Raw genomic sequence first — 16807 nt, 5'->3', positions numbered from 1 at the left:
GGCCCTTAACAGTCCAATTGACTGTGATTTTACCCCGCCCGTGTGACTTTCTGTCTGTCGCACAGGTAAAACCAGCCGACATTTTCACAAATCTCATCCACAGGCGGGGTGAAAAGGGTCAGCAGCTTTGCCAGTGTGAGTAGTGAGGAGTTTTGGAGATAATTTGCTGCTGGTTGCTCATTGGTATTTGGTAGCTTCATTTCTGTTCGGGGCTTCATTCTTAGCAATCCCAGGCTTCATTTCAGGACTCATTGGTATCTGCCAGGCTGTGTGGACCTTTCCAGGAACAGACAGCCTTCTGTTACCCTGGTGATGGGGATTGTGCTCTCCGCTGGTGGCACCTCCTCTGAGGAGGAAGAGAGGGGCAGAAGGGAGAGGAGGCCAGGTGTCCCAGTGCAGCTTCCAGGGGAGTGACCTGTGGGAGGAGGGGCACAGGCACAAAGGGGAAAAGGCCAGCAGGTAGTGCAAGGTGGAAGGGGTCTCAGTAGACACCACTATCCTGTTGCAAGGGTTTACAGGCGGTGATACAGCGACCTCAATATGTCCGAGGTGCAATGCTCAAGGGAGACCGTGACCTCCATTTGTCAGAGGATCGGCCCTGAGATCAGCTCCAGCTGTGTGGGTGGACACCCCATGCCAGTGACTCTGAAGGTCACAGTGGCCCTCAACTTCTATGCCTCCAGCTCTTTCCAGGGGTCAGTGGGGGATCTGTGTGGAGTCTCCCAGTCAGCTGTCCACAGTTGTGTCAAGCTGGTAACAGAAGCTCTGTTCAGGTGGGTATTGACTTTCATTCATTTCTGTATGGACGAGGCCAGCCAGCCTGAGAAAGCCAGAATGCTTGCAGCGATTGCTGGGTTCCCCCACATCCAGAGTGCAAACAACTGCACAAAAGTGGCCATCAAGGCGCCAGTGGGTCAGCTGGGTGCCTTCGTCAACAGGAAGAGATTCCACTCCATGAACGTGCAGATGGTGTGTGATCACAGGATGCAGATTCTGCAGCTCCCATGGCAGCTCCCATGACGCTTACATCCTGAGACACTCCCAGGTGCTGAGGCTCTTCAGTGCTCCAACCCAATTAGATGGATGGCTGCTGGGTAACAAGGGCTATCTGTTGAAGAGGTGGCTCATGACGTCTCTCCGCCACCCAAGAACAGAGGCAGAGAAGTGCTACAATATGAGTCACGCCTCCATAAGAACATGGTAGAGAGGACCATAGGTCTTCTCAAGATTTGCTTCTGATGCCCAGACCATTCAGGGGGAGCACTACAATACCCCCCAGAGCACATGTTACTGATAGTGGTTGAATGCTGCACTCTGCACAATCTGGCACTGGCAAAAGGGGACCCACTGGAGGAAGAGGATCTTGATGCAGCTGCACAGGCCACAGATAATGAGTCCAGTAGTGAGTCCAAAGAGAGGAGAACACAGGGCATGAAGCCAGTCCTCGGTAACCTCTAGGGAGGCAGGGACACCAGGGACACCTTGATCCAACCCTCCTTAAGCTAGGCTGCCAAAGAACAGCTTCAACTGCATGCCGGGGCTGCCGCCTCTATCCCTGATATCTGAAAGGGCCCTTTCAGTTGAACACATAGAACAATCAGTGCCTGTGCAATAATGTCCAGAGCCACTTACATCCAGCATTACATACTGGTGTACCCTGTACCAAAAAAATAGAAAAGGTGAAGCATACTCAGGCCATGATGATGAACACAAAATTTATCTCATTTTGACAATTACAAACTATTTACACAAACTGTTCTGGTTTTCATTCCCAGACCAGTATAGAAAAAGTAAACATAAATGAATATAAAATCACCCATGACCTGTCCCTCTCGTGCTCATGGTGCCTTTAACTTATTTTTTGCGGGTGCTACATCTCGATGCTCTCCCTTCACTGGCACCAGCATTGGGGGCAGCCTGCTGACTCTGCTGTCCTGTTGGCCTTGATGATCTTGGCAGTCGTCCTCTGGCCAGTGGAGCCTATGCTGGCCCCGCCTGGGAGGGAGTGGCCAGTGCCACGGCTGGCATCTCCCCAGTCACCGCAGCCTCATCAGATGTCACGGTCACTGGCAGAGGGGCGGAGGAGCTGTTGCTGTCGTCCAGAGCGCCCAGAGAGCCACGCGCAGAGACGACAAGCAGCTCATGCATCAATGTGAGGTCACTGTGGACCTCCCTGCTCACCATTGATGGATGGGCACCTAGCTGGGATACTAGGTGCCTCATCTGTGTGAGGGCTTGCAGGACCAAACAAAGCCCCAGGAACGCCTAATTCTGACCCTGGAGTTGCCTCTCCATGAGCGTTGCCACTGTCTCAGTAGAGGAGGCAGTGCGCTCACCCACGATGGTCATTGCAGTGCTCACACTCCGCATGGACTTCTCCACAATAGAGACCAAGGCATGCAGACCCTCATGGATCTCCACCCGACCCTCCCGCACATCCCGCTGGACACCCAGAATTTGCCGCCTAATGAATGACTCCAGAGACTCATCATCTGCCTTTGCCTGAGCATCTTCCTTGTCCCCAGCAGCCCTCCAACTGCTGGTGCCCTGAGCACTCTCTGCCTCTGCCTGCACCTCAAGTGCTCTCACCAATGTGCACTGAGATACTATCCACCACTCTAATGCCCACCGAGGTGCTGGTATCTGTGCTGGTGCCTACTTCAGAGAGCGGGTGTGATGCAGGTGACGGTGACACCTGGATGTCCTCTGGTGTTAGGGGTGGCCCTTCAGGGTCTGCAGATCGGACGCCTGCTGGTGAATCTAAAAGGGAGAAGAAGGATATGTTATTAGTTAAAGTCATCACACTGTCACTGTGCATGCCAGGCACGATAATGAGACAATGGAGATCTGCATCACGGCTCCATTGTCTTTCAATGATCAATGGGGACTCCAAGTTTGAGGCTCCCATCAATGAGGAGGCTATGCTGGAATGGTTGCACAATCTGAAAGTTTCACCTCTGTGCACTGCGCTCTTATCTTCATCTGACACCCCTGCCTCTCCACACCCGGAGCGTGCTGGCTCTCCAACTCCAGGGCATCCTGCTCGAACTGGGAGAGAAGCAGCAGGTTGGGGGGGGCCTCTGCCTGTATGTGACCTCTCTGATTGGTTATGGCTCATCTTCACCTGAAAGGACAGAGGAGCATTGATTACTCCACTCTCTACCTGCAGAGCCATAGCAGCCTGGCCAAGCCCAGCTGAGGAAAACCTCACAGGGCACATCCGAGTCCTGGCCCTCGAGCTGCAAGACACTCAGTCCAAGCAGCCAGGGCTCACCCCTTTGGCCAGCTGTGGTGTGAATAACAGTTGGCACTCAGACTCCAGCGCCCCTGAGGTCCATGGGGATGGTGGGGGGGATGGTCACACCTTAACACTTCTGCACACTGACTCACGCCAACATGATACTCACCCTTCCTGAGCACAGCAGGTCATTGAGCCGCTTCTGGCACTGGACCCATGTGTGCCGCACACATCATGGCTGCTCATCAGGGCTGCCACCTCCCCCCATGCCTGATGAGATGTGGTGGCCCCCACCTTCCATCTCTGGGGACAAGGGTGCCCCAACAGGCAGCCACCTCCTCCAGGAGGATGGCGAGGCACTCATCAGAGTCCCCACCCAGCCTGCCCTCCAGCCTGGCATTTGCAGCCACACTCGACTCCATCATTAACAACAGGGGCCTTTCTGGGACTGCCTGGGCCGTTTTTTAAAAATTGTTCATTAAAAAAGGCGCTGGTCGACAGTCCCCCAGCAGTCCCGGCCAGTGCGGAGCCACATTTCACGCTGGGCGGGCCTTAATTGGCCCTACCAGCGTGAAATCGCTGTCGAGGCCCGATCGCGGGCGGTGGCCGGTTTTGCAGCCACTCCTGGGCCTGCCTGCCCGACAAAGGGAAAATTCCGCCTTAAGTAAAGTGAGAGTTGGTCATCCAGAGAGTGCGTCTGGGAATTAATAATGGAAAATATGGAAATGGCAGATGAATTGAACAGATATGTTGCATCTTTTCTTTATTCTTTCATGGGATGTGGGCGCTGCTGACTAAGCTAGCAATTACATATATATATATTTTGAAAAATATACTTTATTCATATAAAATCTGGAAGAACATTACAAAACATTTCTAAATCACCATCACAAAAAGGACAATCAGATTCAACTTTTACACATGGATCACCAGGTGCATCAATACAATCAACGAATATTACAGTCATTTCAATATGGTCATTACAGACAGCCAGACAGTGTGATGGGATTGGAGTTACCAACATACATCATGTTGCACTCTGAGGTGCTTCAATACAATTAGCATTCAATGGATACATTCAATGTGAGCCGTACAGCCCGAGGTGTCTATACCTTTCCCAGCCCCTCGGTGCACTAGGTTAGAAAGGTCTTAGACAGCGACCTTTCCCCATTGCACCTTTGTGATGGCTGCTCCAAGCATTAGTACATCCCTCAGCACGTAGTCCTGACCTTGGAATGTGCCAGTCTGCAACACTCGGTCTAAGCTAGCAATTAGATATATATATTTTTTTGAAAAATATACTTTATTCATAAAATATCTGGAAGAACATTCCAACCATTTCAAAATCACCATCACGTAAGTACAATCAGATTCAACAAGGTGCATCAATACAATCAACGAATATTACAATAATTTCAATATGATCAATGCAGACAATCGTATAGGAGTTATTAGCATACATCATAGTTTGCCATTGTGAGATTTGAACCCTTGATGTAACTCTTTTGAGTACAAACACATTTCCATCTGTTTCAGATGAAGTTATATTGTTTCATAGTTTGCCATTGTGAGAGTTGAACTCTTGATCTTGGGGTTACAAAGCCAGTACCATAACCACTTGGCTATTTAGGCCAAGCATCAACATACATCATAGTTTTGCCATTGTGAGATTTGAACTCTTGATCTTGGGGTTACAAGCCCAGTACCATAACCACTTGGCTATTTAGGCCAAGCTATCAACATACATCATGTTGCACTCTGAGGTGCTGCAGTACAATTATGGTCTAAGCTAGCAATTATATTGCTCATCCCTAATTGCCCTGGAGGTGGTGGTGGTGAGCCACCTTTGTGAACTGTTGCAGTCTATGTGGTGTAGGTACACCCCACAGTGCTGTTAGGCAGGGAGTTGGATTTCATCCTAGGGTCTTAAAAGAAGTGGCTGCTGAGATAATAGATGTATTGGTTTTAATTTTTCAAAATTCTCTAGATCCTGGAAAGATCCCATCAGACTGTAAAATAGGGAATGTGACTCCTCTATTCAAGAAAGGAGGGAGACAGAAAGCAAAAAACTACAGGCCAGTTAGCCTAAAATCTGTCATTGGGAAAATGCTGGAATCTATTATTAGGAAGCTTAGAGCAGGGCACTTAGAAAATCTCAATGCAATCAGGCAGAGTCAATATGGATTTGTGAAAGGGAAATCATGTTTGTCTAATTTATTTGAGTTATTTGAGGAAGTAATTAGCATCATGGATAAAGGGGAACCTGTAGATGTGGTGTACTTCAATTTCCAGAAGGCATTTGACAAGATGCCATATCAAAGGTTACTATGCAAAATAAAGGGTGGGATTTTCTGCACCCGCCCACCACCAGGATCGTCCGGTCCCACCACAAGTCAATGGACTTCAATTGCCTTTAAAAGGGTAGTGGTGAACTGCCTTCTTGGACTACTGCAGTCCATGTGGTGTAGGTACACCCATGGTGCTGTTAGGGTGGGAGTTCCAGGATTTTGACCCAGCTACAGTGAAGGAATGGCGATGTGTTTCCAAGTCAGGATGCTGAGTGGCTGAGAAGGGAACTTCCAGGTGGTGGTGTTCCCATGTGTCTGCTGCCCTTTCTTTCTAGGCAGTAGTTGTTGTGGGTTTTGAAGGTGCTGTCTAAGGAGTCTTGGGGAATTCCTGCAATGCGTCTTGTAGATGGACCACACTGCTGCCACTGTCCTCCATTGGTGGAGGGAGCGAATGTTTGTGGATGGAGTGCCAATCAAGTGGGCTACTTTGTCCTGGATGGTGTCGTGCTTCTTGAGTGTTGTTGGAGCTGCACTCATCCAGGCAAGTGGAGAGTATTCAATCATACTCTTGACTCGTGTGTTGTAGATGGTGGACAGGCTTTGGGGAGTCAGGAGGTGTGTTACTCGCTGCAGGATTCCTAGCCTCTGACCTGCTCTTGTAGCCACAGTATTTATGTGGCTAGTCCAGTTCAGTTTCTGGCCAATGGTAACTTCCTAGGATGTTGATAGTGGGGGATTCAGCGAAGGTAATGCCATTGAATGTCAAGGGGCAATAGTTGGATTCTCTCTTGTTGGAGATGGTCATTGCCTGGCACTTGTGTGGCGAAAACGTTACTTACCACTTGACAGTCCAAGTCTGATATTGCCTAGGTCTTGCTGCATTTGGACATAGACTGCTTCAGTATCTGAGTTGTCGTGAATGGTGCTGAACATTGTGCAATCATCAGTGAACATCCCCACTTCTGACCTTATGATGGAAGGAAGGTAATTGATGACGCAGCTGAAGATGGTTGGGCTGAGGACACTACCCTGAGGAATTCCTGCAGGATGTCCTGGGACTGAGATGATTGACCTCCAACAACCAAGGCATCTTCCCTTGTGCTAGCTATGACTCCCATCCAGCAGAGGGTTTTCCCCTGATTCCCAATGATTCCAGTTTTGCTAGGGAAGATGCCACACTTGGTTACTCTGACCTCACCTCTGGAGTTCAGCTCTTTTGCCCATGTTTGAACCAAGACTGAGTGACCCTGCTGGAATGCAAACTGGGTGTCAGTGAGCAGGTTATTGCTAAGCAAGTGCCACTTGATAGCATTGTTGATGACCCCTTCCCTCACTTTACTGATGATCAAGAGTAGACTGAAGGGGCGGTAATTGGCAGGGTTGCATTTGTCCTGCTTTTTGTGTACAGGACACACCTGAGCAATTTTCCAGATTGCCAGGGAGATACCTGTGTTGTAGCTGTATTGGAACAGCTTGGCTGGGGTCAAGGCAAGTTCTGGAGCACATGACTTCAGTACTATTACTGGAATATTGTCAGGACTATGGCCTTTGCAGTATCCAGTGCCTTCAGCTGTTACTTGATATCACATGGAGTGAATCAAATTGGCTGAACACTGACATCTGTGATCCTGGGGAGGCCAAGATGGATCATCCGCTTGGCATTTCTGGCTGAAGATTGTTGTGAATGCTTCAGCCTTATCTTTTGCACTGATGTGCTGGGCTCCCCCATCATTGAGAATGGGGATATTTGTGGAGCCTCCTCCTCCAGTGAGTGGTGTAATTAACCACCACCATTCACGACTGGATGTGGCAGGACTGCAGAACTTGGATCTGATCAGTTGGTTGTGGAATCGCTTAGCTCAGTTTATTACTTGCTGCTTATGCTGTTTATAGCTTCACCAGGTATGCCTGGTGCTGCTCCTGGCATGCTCTCCTGCACACTTCATTGAACGAGGGTTGAACCCCTGGCTTGATGGTAGAGTGGAGTATATGCTGGGCCATGAGGTTACAGATTGTGTTTGGGTACAATTCAGCTGCTACTGATGGCCCACAGCACCTCATGGTTGCCCAGCCTTGATTTGCTAGATCTGTTTGAAATCTATCCCATTTAACACAGTGGTGGCGCAGGACAACACGATGGAGGGTATCCTCAATGTGAAGGCAGGACTTCGTCTCCACAATGACTGTGAGGTAGTCACTCCTACTGATACTGATTATGGATAGATGCATATGTGGCAGGCAGGTTGGTGAGGATGAGGTCAAGTTTGTTTTTCCATCTTGTTGGTTCCCTCACCACCTGCCGCAGACCCAGTCTAGCAGATATACCCTTTAGGACTCGGCCAGTAGTGGTACTACCGAGCCATTCTTGGTGGTGGACATGGAAGCCCCAATCCAGAGTACATTCTGTGCTCTTGTCACTCTCAGTGCTTCCTCCAAGTGGTGTTCAACAGAGGAGCACTGATTCATCAGCTAAGGGAGGGTGGTAGGTGGTAATCAGCAGGATTCCTTGCTCATGTTTGACCAAATGCAATGAGATGTCATGGGGCCCAGAATCGATATCGAGCACTCCCAGGCCAACTCGCTTCTTACTGTATACCACTATGCTGCCACCTCTGCTGGGTCTGTCCTGCCGGTGAGACAGGACATACCCAGGGATGGTGATGGTTGTGTCGGGGACGTTGTGTGTAAGGTATGATTCCATTAGTGTGACTATGTCAGGCTGTTGCTTGATTAGTCAGATGTTGGTAAGGAGGACTTTGCAGGGTCGACAGGGCTGACTTTGCTGTTGTCGTTTCTAACACCTTTATCGATGCTAGGTGGTCTGTCTGTTTTAGCGGTTTGATAAAACTGAGTGGCTTGCTAGGCCATTTCAGAGGGCATTTTAAGAGTCAGCCAGATTGCTCTGTAGGTCAGACCAGTTAAGGATGGCAGATTTCCTTCCCTGAAGGGCATTAGTGAACTAGATGGGTTTTTACGACAACCGACAATGTTTTCATGGTCATTAGACTTTAAATTCCAGATATTTTATTGAATTCAAATTCCACCATTAACACATTTGAACCTGGGTCCCTAGAGCATTACCCTGGGTCTAGCGACAATATGTACCCACACTACATGGACTCCAGTGGTTCAAGAAGACAGCTTACATACTGAAGGGCAATTGGGGACAAGCAACAAATCATGGCCTAGCCAGCAAAGCAAATGGAATGTTGTCATTTATTGCAAGGGGAATGGAATATTAATGTAGTGATGTTTTACTACAGTTGTACAGGGCATTGGTGAGACCGCATCTGCTTCATTGTGTTTCGTTTTCGTCTCCTTATTTAAGAAAGAGTATAAATGTGATAGAAGAAATTCAGAGAGTACTCACTCGACTGATTCCTGGGATGGAGGGGTTGTGAGTTATCTTATGCAGAAAGATTAGACAGGCTGGGCCTGTATCCATTGGAGTTTAGAAGAATGAGATGTGATCTTATTGAAACATCTAAGATCCTGAGTGGACTTGACAGGGTGGATACTTTTTTAAGGATGTTTCTCCTTGTGAGACAGACTAGAACTAGTGGAAACAGTTTAAAATAAGGGGTCTCCCATTTAAGACAGAGATGGGGATAAATTTTTTCTCCGAGGGCAATGAATCTTTGGAATTTTTGTCGCCAGAGAGCGATGGAGGCAAGGTCATTGAATATTTTTAAACCCAAGAATCCACTCCCAAACATCCACTATCGACATCCTGGTGGTTCCTATTGACCAGAAATTGAGCTGGACTAGCTATGTAAATACTGTGGCTTACAAGAGCAGGTCAGAGGCTGGGAATCCACAGCTTCCTCTTTATCCACATTGCTTATTATTTCCTGAAAGAACTCAAATTAGACAAACATGATTTCCCTTTCACAAATCCATGCTGATTCTGCCTGATTGCATTGAGATTTTCTAAGTGTCCCGCTCTAATCTCTTTAAGATTCCAGCATTTTGTGTGTGACAGGTGTTAGGCCAACTGGCTTGTACTTCACTGCTTTCTGTCTCCCTCCTATCTTGAAGAGTCACATTCACTATTTTACAGTCTGATGGGGCCTTTCCAGAATCTAGAGAATTTTGGAAAATTAAAACCCATGCATTTACTTTTTCAGCAGCCATTACTTTTCAGATCCCAGGACCAATCAGGACCTGCACACTTGTCAGCTTTTTGTTCTAATAATTTTCTCAGTACCCTTTCCCTGGCTTTTGTAATTCTTTTAATTCCTCCTTTTCACCTTCTGATTTCTGGAATGTTATTTGTATCCTCTACAGTGTAGAGAGACAGAAAAACAAAAGAAAAACAAAGAAAGATGAATTCTTGACTAACGAGGGAGTCAAAGGTTATAGGGGATAGGCAGAATGTGGACTTTGTGGCTACAATCAGATCAGCCATGATCTTATTGAATGGTGGAGCAGGCTGAATGACTTACTCCTGCTCCTAATTCGTATGTTTGTACCTTGGTCACCCTCTTAACTAGCCAGACATTCAAAGTGACCAGGCAGGGTGCCGCAAGAGCGCTTGATCCCACCCCTGCCCTCCAGATGAGAAAGACCATCTGCACCACTCTTTAACAAGGGTCTTCTCCCCCACACCACCCACTGATCACACAACCATTTAAATAACTGAACGAAGGCACAGACCTTATTAATGCCTCCCCACTACTTTCTCAACCTTCTAAAGTGTGTCACAACCAGTGATGTATTTTCTGAAATGTGCTCACTGTTGCAATATCGGGAAACAGGGCATGGATTTGTGCATTGCAAGATCCCACAAACAGCAATGAGATAAATGGACAAATCTGTTTTTACTGATGTTGGGTTGCAAGATAAATATTGACCCCAGGTTGAATTCCTCACTCTTAAATAGTGGCTGAGACCTTTTACATTAAACTGAGCCTTGTCACAGGTGAATGTTTCAAAGGCAGGTGCCCCCAATAATCAATGCTCCCTCAATACTGCACTGCGAGCATCAGGACTATGGGGAAAGTGGGACTAATTGGGTATCTCAAAGAACCAACACAGGCAAGATGGACCAAGTGACCTCTGCCAATGTTGCATTGTTTTATTATTCAGGACTGGGAACCCACAACCTTCTTGGAGGTAAGAGTGTAATGAACTGAACCACAGCCTTGGAAGGCAACAAGGCTGGCGACCTAAGACTCCTTTGTCACACATCACAGCAACTTCAACACATTTTGACAGAATCCTTCATAGATGGAATGTGTAGATTTTTGTGGAAAGTTACATTTCATTAAGTGATGACAGCTAAACATGACAAATATACTTACCTAATAAACACAATACACCGGCCATTGCACATGTGGGACACTGTCACCATCAGCAGCTCCTACCAGGATATACCAATACTCTTAACACCAACTCTGTGACCCAGTCTCTACCCCCACCAGCTCCGGGTTCAGACTGACAGCCTTACTAAACAACAGCAATAAATGCAAAATAAATTGTATTAGACATAAAATATTTATTCAAATCTCAATGGGGCAATACATATTGGAATGTATAGCAACCAGAGTCCAGTCAGAATGTTCCCATTACTGTATATAAATAGAGCATCTTTCAAATGGTAAAAACACATTCCAACACTATCGTTGTAACAGATTGACACTTATTTACAATTATTTAAAAAGTCGGCACCAGAATTGAAACACAAACACTGCACAAAATGAGCAGTCAACTGTTTTGAGTCTGTAGATAGTTTAAGGCCACGTCTCAGTACATGCAGCTTGTCCACAAACAACAGGAACACCTATCACAGGTCGACATGGACTCAAACATGCAGCAAATGTTTGCCCAACACTGGCAGCCATTTGGTTTTTGGTCAACTGAAAGCAGCCAAATTACAGTCAAAAAAAAGTAGTCACTTCTCAGCTGCCCTGGGTCCCTCAGGGAGCAGTCTGAGTTCTCTCACTGAGGTGATCAGAGACAAGGTCCATGAACATCCATTGAGTGATGCCCTATACTGGCGCTCCAGGTGTTTGATGCACTGGGTAAATGTCTTGCAATAGAGCTGCAGGGGGTTGATGCATTGGCGCCCCAGGTGTCTGATGCACTGGAGCTCCATATCCCAGTGTCTAATAGGCTGGGACCTGAGGGGAGAGCAGCAGTTGGCAGCCACTGTTGACATGGGTTAGCACCTTCTGTTTGAGCTGGGCTACCTGCTCCCTCAGCAGGCTGGCGGTGGACGCCAGCTCCGAGTTCTGACACTTGAGGCTCTTGACCTTGTCCTCCAGCCGGGAGATCCGCTCCAGTTTCCTCTTTCGGCACTTGGAGGCGGCGATGCGGTTCCGGAGCCGCTTCCTCTCGGCTTTGATCCGCTCCTGAGTGTCCATGTCGATGGGGGAGAGCGGGGGACTGTCCCCGAGGCCCGACACATCGGGCACGGTCTGCGGCTCGTCCTTTGGGGCCTGGAGCCGGGCCTGGGGGCAGAGCGGCTGGCCCAGCGGCGGGTAGGAGACCGGCCCGGCCTCGGGGCTGTAGCCGACGGCGGGGCCGGGCGCCGGGGCCTCCCCCCCCGCCACCGCGCTGTAGGTGCTCAGGTTGGTGTAGATGGGCGGCTCCGAGTGCTGCAGGCCGGCGGGGCCCGGGCTGGGGGCGGCCGGGCCGGGGACACTGCCCGAGGCCGGGCTCGGGCCCTGGGCCGGGCCGCTCAGCTGGTTCTGTTTGTGAAGATCCTCCAGCGCTTTGACAAAACCCTCCGCGAACGAGTTCTGCTCGTCCGTCACCCCCCGGGAGTAGAGGCCGGGGGCCGGACCGGGGCTGGTGGTCACCAGGCCGCTCGATTGGATGATGAGGCGCTCGAGGTCGGGCGAGGCCAGCTTGAGGAAGCTGAGGTCCGGGGAGCTGAGCGCGGCCTCGGGCTCTCGGTGGTTCTTGAGGCCGCTGCCGGAGACGGGCAAGCTCAGGTTCTTCTTCATGCTGCGGGTCGAGCTCAGGCTATCGTCATGGTAGAAAGGCGTTTCCATCCCGGGCCGAAGCTCACTGGGAGCCCCGGGCTTGGCGAAGCCTCCAAAGGGAGACTCCCACTTACATCCACAGCCGCCGCGCTCTCTACCGCTCGCCGCCGACTCTCCCCTTTATATACCCTCGGCCGCGTGTCCACCCAGGCCCATGATGTCACCGAGACGCTCTCCCACTGGCTGCCGGTGACGTCTTCCACACCGGCTGTTTTGCATGCGGTTCTCCGATTGGCCTCCCGTTGTCACGGAGACGGATTGTGTACGCCAAATAGCGCGGTGCGTTGTGGGGTGACGTAATGATTTCGGGGCGGAGCGACCAGAGGCACATGACCTGAGGATCCCAGGTGGCGTTGCTGTTGGAGTGAAGAGTGGCGCAATGGGCAGTGTCTGTATTCCCTGAGCCATGGGCTCTGGGCTCGCGTCCCACCGCAGCGACCGTAACGGGAAAGTTCATAATGTGGCCAATTTATGGTCAGGTGTGAATTCTGATGAAGAGTCACATGGACTTGAAACGTTAACTCTTCTTCTACACAGATGTTGTCAGACCTGCTGAGTTTTCCCAGCAATTTTTGTTTTTGTTTCAGATTTCCAGCATCTGCAGTATTTTGCTTTTATCCCAGGTCTTTATGGCCCATGTCTAGTGCAGTTCCCTCCTTGTTTGGGATGCTGTTGGAGAGGGAGGGTGCAGCACAGCAGGACCGTTACTTTCTGAACCAGCTCTTAAAGAGTAACTCAGCTAGTCTCTTATAGCCCTGTGCGTTTTTCCTCTTCAGATTATGCTCCAATTCCCTTTTGAAAGCAATGATTGAGTCTGCCTCCACACATTGTGCATTCCAGCTCCTAACTACTCGCTGCCAAGACAGTTTTTCCTCTGTCGCCTCTGGTTCTTTAGAGGACTACATTAAAATCAATGTCCTCTGGTTCCCAATCCTGCTGACAATGACATTTTCTCCCTATCGACTCTGCCCAGACCTCTTGTGATCTTGAACACCTCTATCAAATCTCCTCTCAATCTTCCCTTCGCTGAGGCAAACAGCCCAGGCTTTGGCCAATCTATCCTCATAACCGAAGTCCCTCATTCCTGGAATCATTCCCATAATTTTTTGCTGCACCCACTCTAAAGCCTACACATTATTCCTAAATTATGGTGTCCAGAATTGGACACAATTGTCCAGCTGCAGCTGAACCAATGTTTTATAAAGGTTCATTATAACAGCCTGAGGCCAGTGACCAGGATAGAGGCAAGAAAGAGAATTGAGAAAAAAAGAGGAAAGAAGTTGTACTCAGACTTGTACTTTACAAGAAAAATACATTTTGATAGTATGTTTCACATCCTCAGGACTTCCCAATGTTCTTTACAGCCAATAAATTGCTTTTGAAATGCAGTCACGGGGCAAATGAAGCAGCCAATTAGTGCACAGCAAAGATGCACCATGGCATTAGTGTGTACCATCTAGAAGATGCGCTGCAGGAATTCACCAAGGCCCCTTTAACAGCACCTTCCAAATCCACGTCCACTACCATCTAGAAGGACAAGGACAGCAAATAGATGGGAACACCACCACCTGGAAGTTCCCCTCCAAGTCATTCACCATCCTGACTTGGAAATTATATCACTGTTCCTTCACTGTTGCTGGGTCAAAATCCTGGAACTCTCTTCCTAACAACACTGTGGGTGTACCTACACCACATGGATTGCAGCGGTTCAAGAAGGCAGCTCAGCACCACCTTCTCAAGGGCAACTCGGGTTGGGTAATAAATGCTGCCCCAGCCAGCGAAGCCCACATCCTGTGAATGAATAATAAAAAAAATCTCAGAAACAGCAAGGGACAATTAATGACCAGATAAATTACCTAACAATGTTAACAGAAGGAGGAATGTTGGTCCAGGACATATGGGAGAGCACCCCTCACCTTTGCTTAAATAGTAGGCATGTGATCTTTAACTTCCAACTGAACAGGCAAACGTCTCCATGATTTACCAGCTCATCCAATAGACAGTGCAGCACTCCTTGAGTATTGCACAGGAGTGTCAGCCTAGTTTATGTGTTCAGTCTATGAGGTGCAGATTAAACTCCTAATTTTCTGACTCAGGTGAAAGCATATATCAAATATACATAGATTTCCAATCTGTTAAAGTATTTGAGGGAGTTAAAACATGTGTCAAAGTTTGCAACTGAAATTTATACCAAACAGACTCATTTAGACAAGTCTGCCTGTGTTTATTTTGCAGAGCGACACAGGATACAGTTTCCAAACCACAAGGGATTGACTCTCAGCCTGAATTGGTGACACTTGATCAGTCTATAAACGAGTGTTGTCATGGCTTCATTTCCTTCACAACCAGAGAAATGAGAAGTAAAAACAGCTGGAAACGCACAGCTGTCCGCTCATTGTCAGTAGCTTTTGTGTTGGGTGGAGACCTTTGTTAAAACAACACAGAGAAAGGTCAGAGAACTTTCTTCATAATGCCAGCCTTATTTTCACCACCATTCAGTCTAAGGAGCAACACTTCTATGAAAAGCTGTTTAGAAAACTCCCATCCCCCACTAGAGTTACCCCCCTCGAAGATGCTGACTCTCACTGGGGTACGGGTCCCCTTCCTCTCCTGAAGGTGCTGACTCTCACTGGGGTATGGGTCCCCCTCCTCTTCCGAAGGTGCTGACTCTCACTGGGGTACGGGTCCCCCTCCTCTCCTGAAGGTGCTGACTCTCACTGGGGTACAGGTCTCCCACCTCTCCTGAAGGTGCTGACTCTCACTGGGGTACGGGTCCCCTCCTCACTTGAAGGTACTGACTCTCAATGGGGTACAGATCCCTTCCTCTTTTTGGGTAAGTTTAGGCAGTGAGTTTCAAAAGGATATTTGACAACGGGGGGAATCACAAACCTGCCTCATTTATCATCCACCCTCTACACATGTTGCCCTATTGGTCGGGAATGAACTGGCACTTGGAGATATTGAAAGAGTTCAGAGAGCAACAGGTTCAAATGATGAGTTTGAAAGGAGATTTTTTTTGTGGAAAAGTTGATATCTTTTGAAAGAAGTGAAATTTTTAAGGATGGAGCTCGGTTAGGGAATTGGAACTAACGAAACCATGGAGGAGGTAGAGTGGGAGTGGAGCTCGCTGGTGTGGGAGTGGAGTGGAAGTGGAGCTGGCTGGTGTGGGAGTGGTGTGGGAGTGGAGCTGGCTGGAGTGGGAGTGGAGCTGGCTGGTGTGGGAGTGGAGTGGGAGTGAAGCTGGCTGGTGTGGGAGTGGAGTGGGAGTGGAGCTGGCTGGTGTGGGAATGGAGTGGGAGTGGAGCTGGCTGGTGTGGGAGTGGAGTGGAAGTGGAGCTGGCTGGTCTGGGAGTGGGAGTGAAGCTGGCTGGTGTGGGAATGGAGTGGGAATGGAGCTGGCTGGTCTGGGAGTGGAGTGGGAATGGAGGACGTGTCGGTGAATCCACTATCTGATGTCAGTTGAGCAGTCTGACCTCAGAGAGATGGCTGTGGGGTCAGTGTGGGGAGTTGAGAGTGTCATCAGTAAACTCAGAGACATGTTATCGAGAGACAACATTGAGATGAGGAAAATGGAGCAAGTGATGAAGAATAAAGATCTGAGGAACTCCAGAGGTGATAGCGGCAGGAGGAGAAGCTCCTGCAGAAGCTGCTTTTAGTACTGGGAGAGATCAGGTTCAGGGGCCAGCAGCCCCTGAGCTGGGGCGGTGGAGGCTCTGTGGAGGGAGCGAGTTTTCAGATTGATCCCCGAGGGGTGACATGGACGATTAATGTTTTTAGTGACTGACGCCAGTGACCTCGGTCCGATGGACAGGCCAATACCAAACTGAAGCGATTCTGGATCAGTGGGGCTGGGAATGCAAAAGGACCTTCGCGAGGAGATGGGGAAAAACTTCCCGTTTTGTCACTTTCTAAACCGCTTTCCGCTTTTCATGGGCAATCACTGGAGGAAATTCGGCAGCCAATTCGCGCACAGAAAGATCCCACTCTCAGCAATTAGTTAAAATGTAAACCGAGGCATGGGAAAAGGTGCAAAAAAGATTTAATACAGGATAAGAGAGTGCGAGGTTCTACCTATTGGGAAAGATCAAACAGGCTGCGCCTCCTCTCTAGAAAAGGGAATGAGTTGTGACCTGACTGGGGTCTTTAAGATTATGAAAGGTTTTGACAGGGTTAGATGGAAAGAAAATGTTTCGAATTGTGGACGAGAGCAGAACGAAGGCTTGTCCGTAACAGGCAGCCTGTTCAATACGGAATCCCATTTCAGCGGCAAACTTAAAAAGCTTTCACTCTCT

General features: G+C 48.8%; 1 protein-coding gene across 1 annotated transcript; it reads right to left on the bottom strand.

Moving 5' to 3' along the window:
* Positions 1–11008: 11008 nt before the first annotated feature.
* LOC121286696 (transcription factor jun-D-like) lies at positions 11009–12624 on the bottom strand. The gene has a single exon (XM_041203673.1). It carries the CDS (start codon positions 12522–12524, stop codon positions 11634–11636), a length of 891 nt encoding a protein of 296 aa, XP_041059607.1. The 5' UTR covers positions 12525–12624; the 3' UTR covers positions 11009–11633.
* Between the last annotated feature and the right edge of the window lie 4183 nt (positions 12625–16807).

The sequence above is a fragment of the Carcharodon carcharias genome, chromosome 14 (assembly GCF_017639515.1).
Source record: "Carcharodon carcharias isolate sCarCar2 chromosome 14, sCarCar2.pri, whole genome shotgun sequence".
NCBI lineage: Eukaryota > Metazoa > Chordata > Chondrichthyes > Lamniformes > Lamnidae > Carcharodon > Carcharodon carcharias.
This window is presented reverse-complemented; position numbering and strand designations above follow the sequence as displayed.

Excerpts from the sequence above, each read along its gene's own strand:
- LOC121286696 (XM_041203673.1), bottom strand. The coding sequence starts at position 12,524 with ATGGAAACGCCTTTCTACCATGACGATAGCCTGAGCTCGACCCGCAGC.